Source organism: Rhinolophus sinicus, chromosome 1 (assembly GCF_057876585.1).
Source record: "Rhinolophus sinicus isolate RSI-liver-muscle chromosome 1, RSI-T2T, whole genome shotgun sequence".
NCBI classification, from domain to species: Eukaryota; Metazoa; Chordata; class Mammalia; order Chiroptera; family Rhinolophidae; genus Rhinolophus; species Rhinolophus sinicus.
In genome coordinates, this window is record NC_142501.1 from 75,451,021 (window position 1) to 75,466,065 (window position 15,045).

A 15,045-nucleotide genomic window follows, 5' to 3' on the forward strand; every position below is an offset into this window, starting at 1 on the left:
TTCATCAACTGCTGCCAACTACTAACAAGTCACTCTGAATTCTTGTGGAACTTGAAAAGCCTTTTAGAAGAACCCCCTAGAAACTGCTGAACTATGTATTCCTTAAAGTTTTTAACTGAGACCCATAGAACCTAGTATTAAAGGTCAGATGTGAACTAAAAATAATCATAATGTTACAAAAAGAAAACCTTTAAAATTAAATCTCTACTAAAAACAATCTTTATATCACAGGGAATAATTGCAATTCTGCAAAACAAAACATATTTTCAACTATCAGAAAGTAATTCAGTATTAATATCAATTTCAGAGGTTGGATTCTACAGAACAAACTTGAGATCTCATGATTAATAAATGTATGCCCATATTCATTTGTTTTCAGAGATAATACTATAATAAACAAGTTTATTCTTAAAATTGTTTCAAGCATCAAAGATGGCTCTAGGCTCTAATTCAGAACCCAAAAGAAAGTCTACAAATGCCAATCTATACAGATAATATAATAAACATATAGTAGTATATATTGCCACACAGGCTTCTAACCATTCTGAAGGCGAACACTACTTTCAATGTATTAGAGATAGCACTTGACAGAATGGGAGTATCCATTAAATATTAAGGAATACAAGAATTGGCTCTATTTTTAAAAGTTTTAACATCAACAGGACTGGATAGGAAAAGTATTAAGGAAATCAGAAAAATGCCTAGCCACAACACATCTAAAAAAAATATACTTAGACAGTGATTGAAAGCTACAATTTGATTATACATGGAAATACCACTTAACGCTCATGATATTGTCAATTACTGCTCATCTTTTCCCTTTTTTGGCCCGGTCTCGCTCCTACAAATTTCAATTTATTTTCTTTCCCTGCTGCTATGCAAGTAAAAAAGGAATCAAAATGGTATATTAATTGTATCAATCTTAAATAATTTGTAATTCATACCTTTTCAAGATCTTCAATTTTCTTTTCCAATGTGCTACTTGAGACCAAATTACCTGACGCATTTGCATCCCTGTTATATCTGTTGAACCCACTTCTGTCTGTTCGGGGATATCTACTTGAGACATCTTCTTCAGAGGCAGTGGTTGTGCTATGGAAATAAAAATTGTATTTTATAAAAATACCTAATATACTCAACCAGAAGAATGCCAAGAATATTTTCTATTTACAGCAAACAATTACCATTCCCCTGAGGACACATGGTTATAGTAGCCAACTTATTTATAACTATAGAAGTTAGTCATTATTCCAACACAATGAAAAATTTTTCATTCAACACAATGAAAAACACTCCTTAATTTTTCTGACCAATATCTACTGAGTCACTGTTATTTGCCAGACACTGTTCTGGGTACTGAAGATGGAATAGCACAGACGTGGCCTCTGCCGGTCACAGAGCTTTCAGTTTAACAGTGAATATAATGAATTGTAATAAGGTAGGATGACCATCAGGATACGGTAAGTGTACAGTACTGTGATGAGGAGCTAATGGAGACCATCTGTGAAGAACCGTTTTTTTGTTTGTTTGTTTTTAATTCCAATCTATCATGGATCAATACTTCTGTAAGATCAAATAAACCACTGGGAAAAATAAAAGTAAAAAAAGGCCATACAAAATACAAGTCCAAAATCAAATGTTTTCTTAGATTCAGACCCATAAAATTATATTTCAGTAATGTAATTAGAATAAACAGAAAAAAAAATTACATAAAACTGCATATTTTTCATTGGAAGTATACATATAGGCAAATAATTATAGAAAACAGCTATCAATCTCGTAAGTCATCTGAAGGCTTGCGTAGAGTGGAGAATTTGCCGCTAAACTCACGTGGCTGATGGCAAAAGGCCTCAAGTTTCTCACTGGCTGCTGGCCAGAAGCCTCAGTTCCTCAGTATTTGGGCCTATTCAATGGGCTCTTTTTCACCGTATGGCAGCTGGTTTCCAGAGAGAAAGTGAAAAAGCAACCAAGACAGAGGCTGCAGTATCTGTTCTGACCTCATCTCAGAAGCGACGACATACTATCATGTCAACCCAGTGCGTAATGTGAAAAGGGATTACACCAGGTGTAAAAACCAGGAGGTAGGGTTCCTGGGGGCTACCTTGGAGGCTGGCTGCCAGACTTGCTAATTTACCTCAACTAGATTGGACTGCTGATAACACTGCTCACTGCTGACAAGGGATGCGGGATATTTAAACTACATCCATGTTTTGTTTAAATAGCACTCATAACAGAGAAACTAGTTTCACAGGTGTATGCTGACAGAACAGACTTTAAAGCAACTTCAGCAAGCTCAGGATATTCATTTTTAACTTTTACCCCAACCGCAGAAAATGATGCTTTTCAAAATTTGTCTTCAATCCTTCAAGAGTAGTCAGTTTCATTCATTTATCCATCAAAGTTATAGCTACATCTAAAATAAATTTTGATGAAAAAAATGGATTCCTGATCTATTAATTTCCTATGCATTGCTTCTCTTTTCATAGAAAACAAAATTCAAAGTGTCTTATCAAATTTGTAAGGTATTTGATCATAATATTTTGCAAATGTGCAATACTAAAATCACTATCAACTTTGATAATTGTTTCTATTTTGTGGAACCCATCATAACAATTTGTAGAACTTTCCCCCAAAATTTCTAACATCATTTCTGTCCTTTTGATCTTAAATAACACTGAAAACATTTGATACTTCTTCCTTGCATTGCAGACTAAGATGATTAAAAAAGAAAAAATGAAGCTATCAGGGAAATAAGTCTAATTCACATATTTAATAAGCTGGGGACCAAATTGGTTTCTTAGCTTGTAAAAACACTAAGAGTGAGTTCACCCCATAGTTCAAACACTTTTATCTGAAAATTTCCCATTGAAAATCACTGTATACCTCAGCATACGATAAATCGATTAGTTGAACCTCCAAATTATCATTTACTTTTTAATCTCAAATTTAATACATTAGTATTTAAGTAATCCACACTTCTGGTGAACCACTGTTAATTTACCTGATAATAACAAGTACTGTGTTTCCCCGAAAATAAGACCTACCCAGATCATCAGCTCTAATTTGTCTTTTGGAGTGAAAATGAATATAAGACCCGATCCTATATTAAGACCGGGTCTTGTATTAAAATAAGACTGGGTCTTATATTTATTTTTGCTCCAAAAGGTGCATTAGATCTGATGGCCCGGCTAGGTCTTATTTTCGGGGAAACATGGTATATTGTTTAGTTCAGCTGATATAGCAAGACTTTATCAATGAGAGAAGCAGGACACTAATTTACATTCTCGCACAAGTTCCAGCATGTTTTCCCTGTCACCGTCTCTATATAATCGGAATATACTCCTACAAAAGAAAGCAAAACTCCAAATCCTATTTGTTGGTTTGTTCACCTTTCAAAGTTTTATATACTTCAGAGCATGCTGTGTTTGTCAGCAAGGAAGTTAAAATTCTTCATTCATATCACTGTCATGTTAGCAAAATCAATGTGTTTACCAAATTTTAAGAAAAATTGCTTTGCTATTTTACTTGCCTAAGAACTGGTTTTCTGTATCATCAAACTGTTCCTAAATAATATCACTAAACTGTTCCTAAATATATCAAGTTATGATACTGCTGGAAAGTGTTACATGGATTACCTTCTTTGGTAGAGAATCAACCAACATCTCCTAGCAAACATCTTTGTCTTTTCATTTGTGTGTAGTTTTTAAATGTTGGCAACCGGAAGTGAGACTTTAAAAGAAACTCAAAGCACTAATGATTACATAGCATATGAAACTCTAAAGATCTGCTTCTGTCAGCTTCTTAGCTGTAATATTGACTGTAATATTCTTTCTTTCAAATAATGCATTTGTGGTTGTAAATATATTTATGTCATGCCTATTTTAAATACGACTTAAATTTAGATGGTTTTATTGTTTTAGCAGCCAGTACATCACTGCAAATTACTCACTGTGGTTTTAGCACTTCCCCATCAATGACTAAAAATTAAACTCAATCTAGGAGGATAATGCTTCCCCAACAAAACTAGTACAATCTCTATTGTTTATCTCTTTGAAATTACTTCCATCTCATCATTTGGTTTACCACTACTGTCACATTCAGAAAAGATCTATCTTTTCTTATAAAAAATGTCATTAAAGCTTTTTTATATCGTAAATAGAGTTACAAATAAAGAACATAAATTTTACTCTCAGGATTTAGATAATACTAACAAAAGCAGAACTTAAAAAGAATGAAAAAGATTTTTACTTTTCATTGATTTGCTATTTATTCTAAAAATTATTTTATTAATGGAACAATAATAAGTCTAAATGTGACACATGATTTTTAAAGTAAGTAAATCTTTACATTTTCATCAGTTCTTATACATTTTGGGTTATAAATGATTAATATAAAAATAACACATGTACAGTGGAATACACACTCTTCTCAAGCTCACATGGTACATTCACTAAGACAGGCCATATTCTAGGCCATAAAACACACCATCACAAATTTAAAAGAATATAAATCATACAATGTCTGCTCTCGGATCAAGGATTCAATATAGGATTAAACTAGAAACAAGTAACAGAAAAGATAACTGGAAAATCTTAAAACACATGGAGATTAGACAACACACTTCTAAATTACATATGATCAAAGAAGAAATCTCATGAGAAATTAAAAATATTTTGAACTAAATGAAAATGAATCCACAACTTAAAATTTGTGGAAAGCAGTTAAAGCAGTGCTTAGATTGAAATTTCTAGCATTGAATGCAATATATATAAGAAAAGAATAAAGATCTAAAATCAATACTCTTAGTTTCTATCTTAGGAAACTAGAAAAGGAAGAGCAAATTAAATCTAAAGCAAGCAGAAGAAATTAAATAATTAGAGCAGAAATCAATGAAATTGAAAAACAGGAAACCAATACATAATAGAAAATCAATTAAACCGAAAGGTATTTCATTGAAAAGCTGCATAAAATCAATAAGCCTATAGCCAGGCCAACTAAGAAAAAGAGAGGGCACAGATTTTAACTATATGACATGGTGGAAAAGGCAAAACTATGGAGAGAATAGAAAGATCAGTAGTTGTCAGGGGTGGGGGTAGCGGTGATGGGAAGAGGAATGAACAGCTGAAGCACAGAGGATTCTCAGGGCGAGGAAACTACTCTGTATGACACCATAATGATGGATACATGTCATTCTGCATTTGTCCAAACCCATAGAATGGACCACACCAAGAGTGAGCTACAAACTATAGACTCTGGGTGTTTATGATGTGTCAACATAAGTTCATCAATTATAACAAATGTGCCTCTTGTTGGGCAATGTTGATAATGGGGGAGGCTGTGCATGTGTGAGGGCAGCAGGAATATGGGAAACCTCTACCTTCCCCTCAATTTTGCTGTGAACATTAAACTGCCCTAAAAATTAAATTTAAAAAAATTGCATATGCACTAAGGCACTTGGACTCATCAATATCCTGGTCACCAAGGAGTCCAGTGATCATGCACTTGGATGTGATGACGACAACGTCAAAATGCAAGTCAAGCTTCTAAATATTTACTCTCGAGTTCTGTTCTTATCTAGTCATGGATTGGTAACGAAAGTTCAAGGACCACAGTTTGAGCGGCAGTTACGCTAGAGAATGTTTAAACTAAGACTAAAAAGAGGAATAAGAATGTGCAAATATCTACAGAGAGTATGTGCCTCATCTGAGAAACAGAAAAGTCCAGTATGCCTAAAGCATGAAATGTAAACACAGAAGTGATAAGATACAGCCCTGGAAAAGCAAGCAGGAAACCTGAGAGCTATTTCATAAGAATTTAAACTAATGCTACCCAAATTTTATTCATTACAGCCCCATCTTAGTACATACACGTACCTACAATTTTATAATATGAGTTACAACATAACCATATTATATATGCAGATATTATATACATTATACAAACATATGTGATATAATCACATATTATATAAATCAATGTGACTTATATTATTAAAATAAATATAACAAAAATAGAACATAAAGGGATGAAAAGAACTTAAAATTTATGTTTTAATTATGGTACAAAATTTTGTTCTCACAAAAATTGACTATCATATTTTTAATGAAAGTATAATTTAAAATGCTTCATCGCTTTTTAGGATCTTATTTTAATACATTGTGACAGAAATTCAAAAAGTTAGTTCTCAGATCAAATTGCATATTTGACTCTTCTGGCTATCATAGCAGAAAGAGATGCTTTACAAACAAAGATATTTTTCTGATTTATAAGAACAGATCTGATTTTGTGTATCTTGCCAACTGAAGAATCATGTGATCATCTTTATACTTATATATTTGGTTTGATATTCTCAAATTTCTCCCAGACTTATCCATTTTGTGAATATTACTTAAACTAGACAACAAATCATAAATCCATTTAAACATTCATGTTACAGTATTGTACAACACTCAGAAAATGAACAAACAAAGCATGCTTCCCTCAGGATACCTCCAGTACCAAATGACCATCTGACACATACAGCAAGGAAGTAATGAGTAAATAACTAGTAAACAGGACTGGCTATTAAGTACAAATGTCTTAGCATTTTAGATTAAAAGGGAAATATAAACAGAAGTTTCAATGTTTGCACCTTGCATCCTAACATCACCTTATGCATCACTCTACCTTGAAGACTAGGGGAGACATCATTTAAAGGTCATGGGAAGCCATTAAAGTAGGGAAAAAGACAATCATTTTAACAAAATGCACTGGAGATGAGCAAACTGGAGTGAGGGAGGCCAGACTGGAGGCTATGATAATCACTTATCTAGGTAAGAGATGATGGCATCCTAGATTGGCGTGTATTAGGTTTGTAAGGAATACTGTCGAAATTGTGAAAAATTGTGTTACTTGATCTTACTGCCAAATTTAGCTCTGTTTATTCTAAAAACAGAAATGTTTTTAACCTATTCTGAGTGCAGGATATGCACAGTACAAAATACCCAGAATAAAAGATTGTTTCATTAACTCCAAAAAGTTTGTAACATTCTACTCAGGAATGTTAATTCAAACCCCTAATACAATTCCAAAAAGAATCTCCCCAAAATATTAACTCTAATGTTCAGAAAAGGGAAAAGAATAAACAGTATCATCAAAGATAAATACAACCATTTACTGGAAGTTTTCCCCCCTTGGGGAATTTTTACATTTTCTGTGGAAAGACTAGGAGGTGTTATGTGGGGGAATGAAAAATTGTTATTCTAAAAGTATCATGAGAACAAGATTGGCAGCATTATGAGATTACTGCCAGAGGAATTTTCCACTAAAATAGACATTTTAAAGCTTAGCAATTAGAAGAACTATAAGACTCATGAATAAAATCCTATTTTTATAATGGATATCAAATATTTAGAAGTAGTGGATAAATCATGAAATTCCTAAGTAACCAGAAAGTACATTGTTATTTTTAATATAGTTCATTACCTTATTCCCTACCACCACTCCCACTCTTCAAAACAGCCCCTTACTCTGTGCAGGTCTTCTCTTTCTCCTTCCACCACAGCACACACAACACACAACACACAACACACACACACACACACACACACACACACACACACACAGCAACAATCAAAGACTGAAATCAACTCAGACTCCATTAAAATTGTGATGCAAATTTACTGTAGGAAATGAAAAATGTAAATCATATCTCCAGTAACCCCACCAACCCAGAGATAACTGCCAATACATTTTATTACAACATATTAGTTCTTAATCTTTTTAGATCAAAGATCCCTTTGAAAATCTGATGAAAAATGTAGCGCTTCTCTCAGGTAAATAAACATTATATTCTTTGACACAGAATTTTAGCAGCTCATCAATAGATTTCAAGTTAAGAACACTTTATATATATATTATGTTAGACTTTGTTTTGTATTATACTTTTTGTGATATGCTCTCCCCATTTAACATAAATAGATAATAATTTTCCTATATAATTGATGGTTTTCAATAACATCAGTTTAATGTCAGTACTGTAACTGTTTAAATTAATATGGTATAGCTTATAAACCTATCTTGTTAGAAGTTTAATTTTCTCTATTTAGGGGCTATTGCATGTATGATATGCTCATTTCTGGTATATTAAATATAGTGAATTATCTTAAAGAGATCAAATATGACAGTTACCAAATGTACCTGGTTGCTCAAATTTCACTACCTGAGAGCTAGACAAAACAAATTCAGAAAACAAAACATTCTTCCAGATACAGGCCATTATATTAAGTAAGAAAAGCTAAAATTACACACTCCTCATTATTATTTTAATATGCATTTCCTAGACAGTAAATTAGTATTTGACATAAACGTTCACTTTTGTTTTTTCAGAAAAATCAACTAAGCAATACAAAAATTTTCTGGGTACAAGAATAAATAGGGATCACACAAAAACTTGCACATGAATGTTCATAGCATATTTTGTTATATATTCTAATATAATTCACATTAGCCAAAAAGTGGAAACAACCTAAATGTCTATCAACTATGAATGATTGACCAAACTGTGGTATATATCCAGGCATATGGTAAGTCTTGAAAACATTAGGCTACATGAAAGAAGCCAGGTCAAAAGGCCACATACTGTATGATTCCATTTATATGAATTATCCAGCAAAGGCGTATCTATAAAGACAGTGAGCAGAGTACTGGATGCTAAGGGCTGGGAATAAGGAAAGATTTGAGTTGACTGCTGAATGGGTATAGCGTTGCCCTTTCTTTTGGTGGGCAGAGGGTAGTTCTGGAACTAGATAGTGGTGATGGCTATATAACACAGATGGTATAAACCACTGAATTGTATGCTTTCAAAGGATGAATTTTATGATGTTTGAATTTTATAATATTAGGTTGGTGCAAACATAATTGCAGTTTAAAATGTTAAACTGCAAAAACCGCAATTACTTTTGCACCAACCTAATACATCTCAATAAAGCTCTTTAAAAAAAGAGAGTAAGTATGAATAGCACGTTCATGTTAGTGGTTTACTTCCAAGGAAGTATAATACATTGAATGCACTTAAAAATAAATTTACATGAAATATTATTACATAAATTCTCTTTCATGATTATGAAGATATTTTAGATCTTGTTGGACCTCAGGACCATAGAAACAAAAGCTATTTTCTGATACTGTACTGTAGCTAGAACCATGTAAAGACAGCTGAGTAGACTCTGAAATCCATGGCCACTTATGCAGAAGCTACTTTTCAAAATAAAAAAAACCTATGTTAAACAGAAAAAACCCAGTTACTGGTAACTTTCAGTTATTTGAAGTCAAAATAATTAAGCTAAATCAAACTCTGAATCCAACATTCCACATTCTACCCAGATAAATACTATTATATGAGATAAAGCAACATGCAACATATGCTGACAAAGTCAGCCAATTAATATGTTTGATCTCATACAACTCATTAAACTTTACTGTGCCTCAGTTTCCTCATCTGCAAAATGAAGATAATAAAATATCTCTTTCATGAGGCTACTGGAGAATTAACTGAATTAACATATATGGAGAGCATTTTGAATAGTATCTGGTACATAATAAATACTATATAAATCTTGGCTAATATTTACAACATAGAGAAAAGTTCACAAATCCACAAGGGAAGATGTACCAGTATCTCAATTACTTTTAAATTATTATTTTGTGACTTTCATGTGCATTTGCAAAACCCATTAACCGGAAGAGCACAGCCATTGTGTGCCTTATAGCATTTGGTAAAATATTGAACTGATATGCTAACACAGAAATAGAAGATCTGGAGAAGGAATAGATTTCTTTAGAAAAGGTCACATAAGCTCAAGAAGACCAGTGTCTCTTTGATGACTGGGAGATATATTTGGTCTTCTTTAGTCTGGAATTCTTACCTTTAAAGAATTTGGCTGAGTTTTTTGGTTTGACCCTTGACCGACAAACCAAGGACGTGTCTTGTGACTGACCCAGTGGTTCTCCAAACACAAGTGCAAACAAGAACTACTGGTTTTACATGAGTATGAAGCAAGTTCAATGTAGAAAAAAGTTAACATTTGTGTTACAACGTCTTAAATCTTTGCATGAATAGTGTTTCTAAATAAATTACTTTCCAAGCTTAAATATTTTAGTCTATTCAATCTCCTATGAAAGAGCCTAAGAATCAAATCACAACTAAAGGGTTGAACTTCCATGTATTTTAGTTCAAAAACAACAGATCTGATGTAATTCAAGATATAGCATCTTTTAAAAGTGATCCTTCTTCTTCTTGCCACACTAAGTGTCAAAAGGAGGTTTATCCGAAATTTGATGGGAAGTTCTAACACCACACGTGAATGGCTGTGGCTCACACTGAGGTAACCAGTAGATGTGTGAGGCATACATTTTTTGTACTCCTTGTGACTCAGTTGAGCGAGGACAGTTTTCTGGATTTACTTAGTGTTTTTCATGAACAAAATTTTGCATAAGCAAACACAAAATTTGTGTTATGGTCAAATTGTTCCCTAATATATCAATTGGGACAAATTCAATTTTTCAAAACAAGCATTACGGGCAGAGCAGAACTGACTCTGGAAGAGAATATTGGCCCTTAAGGAAAAGAGTCATAGTCACATTTTATCCAAATAAAGCAATTTTGGGAAACAAACAAAAAAAAGAAATTATGGGTCCCCCAAAACAGTTACAGTGTGGGTATCTTGTATATTTATACTACACTTTATTGAAAAGGAGAAATGCAGAGATCGCTCAAATGATACTAGACTTTCAGTATACAACTTAAAATAAAAGTTGAAGATACAGTAACTAATGAGCAAATCAGAAGACAAAGTTGTATGTCTACTATGCTCACAATTATACAAATAAAAAGCCTAGAAAAATAAACTGGAAGTGAAAAATAAAAATGTTAACAGTGACTGACTTGGGTAATAGGGCTATGAGTGGGTTTTTCTAATCCAAATATTCAATCGTAAGAACTGCTTTTAAAATGAAGAACACAAATTTTTAAGTTGTATAAAAATTCTACCCTAATCATTTTCAGTAATTTCAAAATAAATAAATAAATAACCAGGGTAGAAAGGTCCTGACAAAACTACATTAATTATACACAAGGACAATAATAACATGAAACATTACAGACTTGAAATAGAATTTTTGCACTTACGTTTTAGCTTTAACATTAATTCTAATATTCATATCCTGATGTGTCCAATGCTCTTTATAAGAACAAAAATTTCCCTCTCTTATAACTTCAAAAACTTAAAACTTCAAAACCTTAAAAAATATTTCCTCTCTTGTAACTTAACTAATTTCTGCTCAGAGGGAATGTGGTACAACAAAGGATTCACAGAACGAAAGCCTTTTTCCTCATTTTGGAAAGAGGTCTGTCAGGCTGGCTGACTGAGCCTACTGTTAGGTAAGGTGTGTGATAGTGCTTTGCCTACTATTAAAAGCCATATAAATGTAACCTATTGAAGTTACTGTTGGGGAGGATGACTTAGAAGAACTTTGCATAAATGTTACTTATTAATACTGTATTAAACACACTTGTCACAACAAAAGGACCAGTTAATTACTATGTGACCATGATAAAACTTAGTATTTGTCTTAACTTGCTTCCCATGTTTTTTAATCAGTGCCATTCCTAATGGTAAAATTACATGCTTAAATAAGAATGGTAAATTATACATCCTGGTTAATCTTGCCCTTTGCAAGTCATTCAGAAATGTCTTGTCCTTTTTTTTAATGAATGAAGGTTTTATTTAGATATCACACCAAGCAGGGTATCCTATTTATAGCCAAACATGTAACAATCTGTCTTATCTTTTAAAAAATGTTTTTTATACTAACTAATGCACTATAAACTTAACCAAGTGAACATTCTATTAATGAAATTCTTGGGGGGAAAAACCATCCATGACACTGATCCATCTTTCCTAAACTTTGAGTTTCAGAAATTTCATGGCCGCCATCCCTCCAAATAAAGCTGGCCATCTATGGCTGAAGGTTTTGCATCCACAAATTCAACCAACCTCAGATGCAAAATATTCAGGGGAAAAAAATATTACGTTGTTGCTGACGAGTACTACTATGTAGTTAGGCCTATGATAGTTGCGTCTATTCTGAACATGTACAGACCTTTTTCTTGTCATTATTCCCTAATAAATACAGATAACAACTACTTACATAGCCTATACATTGTATTAGGTATTATACATAATCTAGAGATGATTTAAAGTGTACAGGAGAATGCACAGGCTTATATAAGGGGCTTGCATATCCCCACATTTTGGTATCTGAGTGGAGTCCTGGAACCAATCCCCTGCGTATACTGAAGGACGACTATAGTTCCTCAAAGTTATTTAAACAGGTTTTAAAAAGGAGATCAGTGAATATGTTAGAGATGCTCTTGATAACAGTCAATTCAATAAAATACAGTAGCCCCCTCTTATCCGTGCTTTCACTTTCTGTAATTTCAGTTAACCTGTGGTCAACCGTATTCTGAAAATATTAAATGGAAAATTCCAGAAATAAACAATTCATAAGTTTTAAATTTTGAGCCATTCTCAGTAGTGTGATGAAATGTCACACCATCCCGGATGTGACCCATTCCTTTATCCAGTGTATCCACTCTATGTACACTACCCGTCCACTAGTCATTTGCTACCCTTCTCAGGTGTGAGATCGACTGTCGAGGTACCACAGTTCAAGCACCCCTTGTTGTACTTAATGATGGCTCCAAAGCACAAGAGCAGTGATGCTGGCAATTCAGAGATGCCACAGAGAAGCTGCCATAGAGAAGCCAACAAGTGCTTGTTAAGAATCATCAGAGCAACAGTAGCCTAATGTCGCAATACCTACACCACTCACCTCACTTCATCTCAAGGATGAGTACAGTACAGTAAGGTATTTTGAGACCACATTCACATAACTTTTATTACAGCATATTGTTTATAATTATTCCATTTTATTATTAGCTATTGTTGTTAGTCTCTTATTGTGCCTAATTTATAAATTAAACTTTATCATAGGTATGTAAGTATACAAAGGGTTCAGTATCCATGGTTTCAGGCATCCAATAGGGGTTTGGAACATAACCCCTGTGGGTAAGGAGGGACCACTGTGTGGCATAATTAAGAGTGAGTTCTTAACAGATTCAAAGCTCAAAAAGTACATTCTTGATACTGGTAACAAAAAAATATTTAACTCACAATTTATAACACCACACATGCAAACTAGTCTTGTGGTTGCTTGTACCCTCTGACTTTTTAAGAGTATGTGTACTTTTTAAGAGTATATGTTATTTACCGAAAATATTTTCTAACAAATGATGCCAATTTCTACCCTTTAGCCCATTTCTCCTTGTTTTGATCCCCATTAGTTAGCACACACCTCACCAAGAAACATCCACGCTTTAGTCATTGCTGCAACGTGCTGACAGACTAATGAAAACAATGAGCTGCTGATGCACAGTATAAAAAATTCCTCTAGATAAGGATTTGATAAATTCAGATATAGATTCTAGGTGTTACGTTTTTTGTAAATGTCCTTTTCTTTTTATACAGTATTCCAACTATAAGTTGCTGCCAGTGAATAATGATTAGAAACTTAAAAAAAGTTTTTTCTCTTATAACATTAAACAAGGCTAAACATTTGAAAGCTGAAAAGTAACAAAACACATGCTCTAGACTATGAGAATAAAAAAGTACAAGTATGAGAATAAAAAAACAGGTCACAAGTAATATAATGATCTAAAACAAATGGAAAACCAAATTTCTTCCTGATTTAACACCATAATATGTAAGTAAAGCTTCTGATGAAGATCTATAAGAAAATCATTCCCCTACTGATTCTAATTAAAGAACACAATGTATGTCAGACAGGTACTAGACTTATCGGGGTGATCACTTTGTAAGATATATAAATGTCTAGTTACTATGTTGTACACTGAAACTAATATATTATATGCCAACTGTAACTGAAAAATAAATTCTAAAAAAGAACACAAATCTGGAAAGTGTCAATCATAATTTAAGGTTTATCATTTAATGAAATATGTTGTGATTCATACAACAAACTTGATAAGTTACTGAAGTTTATCTTTATTTCCTAAACCAAAACTGATGATAAAAACTTTTTTGGTTTAAGAACGTGGCCTGAAAATAAGCCAAATTATACCTATTTGATTGGCAATGAGTTCTTGCAAAAGAAAAGAAATTCTTTCCATTTTAAACTATTCATGTTATATAAAAATTACCAAATATTAAAATTAGAGCTCCTGTTAATGCGTTATTTTAGATGGACTAACCAATACTTTTAACCAAATATTTTAAAGATTTTAAACTTTAACAGACAAATAGAGAAAAACAAAGTTTTCACATGTATAAAATCTACAGGTAGATGGTCTTGTGCAAGTATGTAGATTCTGGAGTTAGTTCGTGTGAGTTCAATCTAGATTCTGCTGTTGACTAGCTTTGTAACCCCAATGAAATTATTCTACCTCTTTAACCCTACTTCCCTCATCTATGGTAGACATTATAAGCACTTGATAAGATTTACAATTATTCATACTTGTACAATTAGCACAAGTATGACCACATCTTCGGCAACCTTTATGGCTTCAATAAGAAAGAAGGAAGCTAATATTCTAGGCATTTCCATTAAACAGCTTCTCATACCTAATTCTGATTTTTTCCCTATACATATGCACACACTCAAACACGTTTTCTGGTAAAAAGCATTACTCATTACCCAAACTCATATGTTGAAATCCTAACCCCCAATGCGAGGGTATTAGGAGGTGGGCCTTTGGAAGGAGCTTAGGTCAGGAAGGTGGAGTCCTCAGGAGAGGAGTCAGTGCTCTTAGAAAAGAGATCCAGCAGTGCTCCCCAGCCCCTCCCACCAAGTGAGGACAGAATGAGAAGTTGTCAGTGTGCGACCTGGAAAAGGCTCTGACCAGAATCTGACCAAACTGGCCAAACTCTGATCTCTGACTTCTGGCCTCTAGAATTACGAGAAAATAAATTTCTGTTTAAGCCATCC

General features: G+C 33.3%; 1 protein-coding gene across 1 annotated transcript in view; it reads right to left on the reverse strand.

Moving 5' to 3' along the window:
* The window catches only part of PAWR (pro-apoptotic WT1 regulator), a 97,693-nt gene that overhangs the window by 5,542 nt on the left and 77,106 nt on the right, over nucleotides 1–15,045 (reverse strand). The window contains exon 4 of the mRNA XM_019751255.3: nucleotides 945–1,092. Within this exon, the coding sequence (XP_019606814.3) occupies nucleotides 945–1,092 (148 nt within the window). The remainder of the gene's footprint in view (nucleotides 1–944; nucleotides 1,093–15,045) is intronic.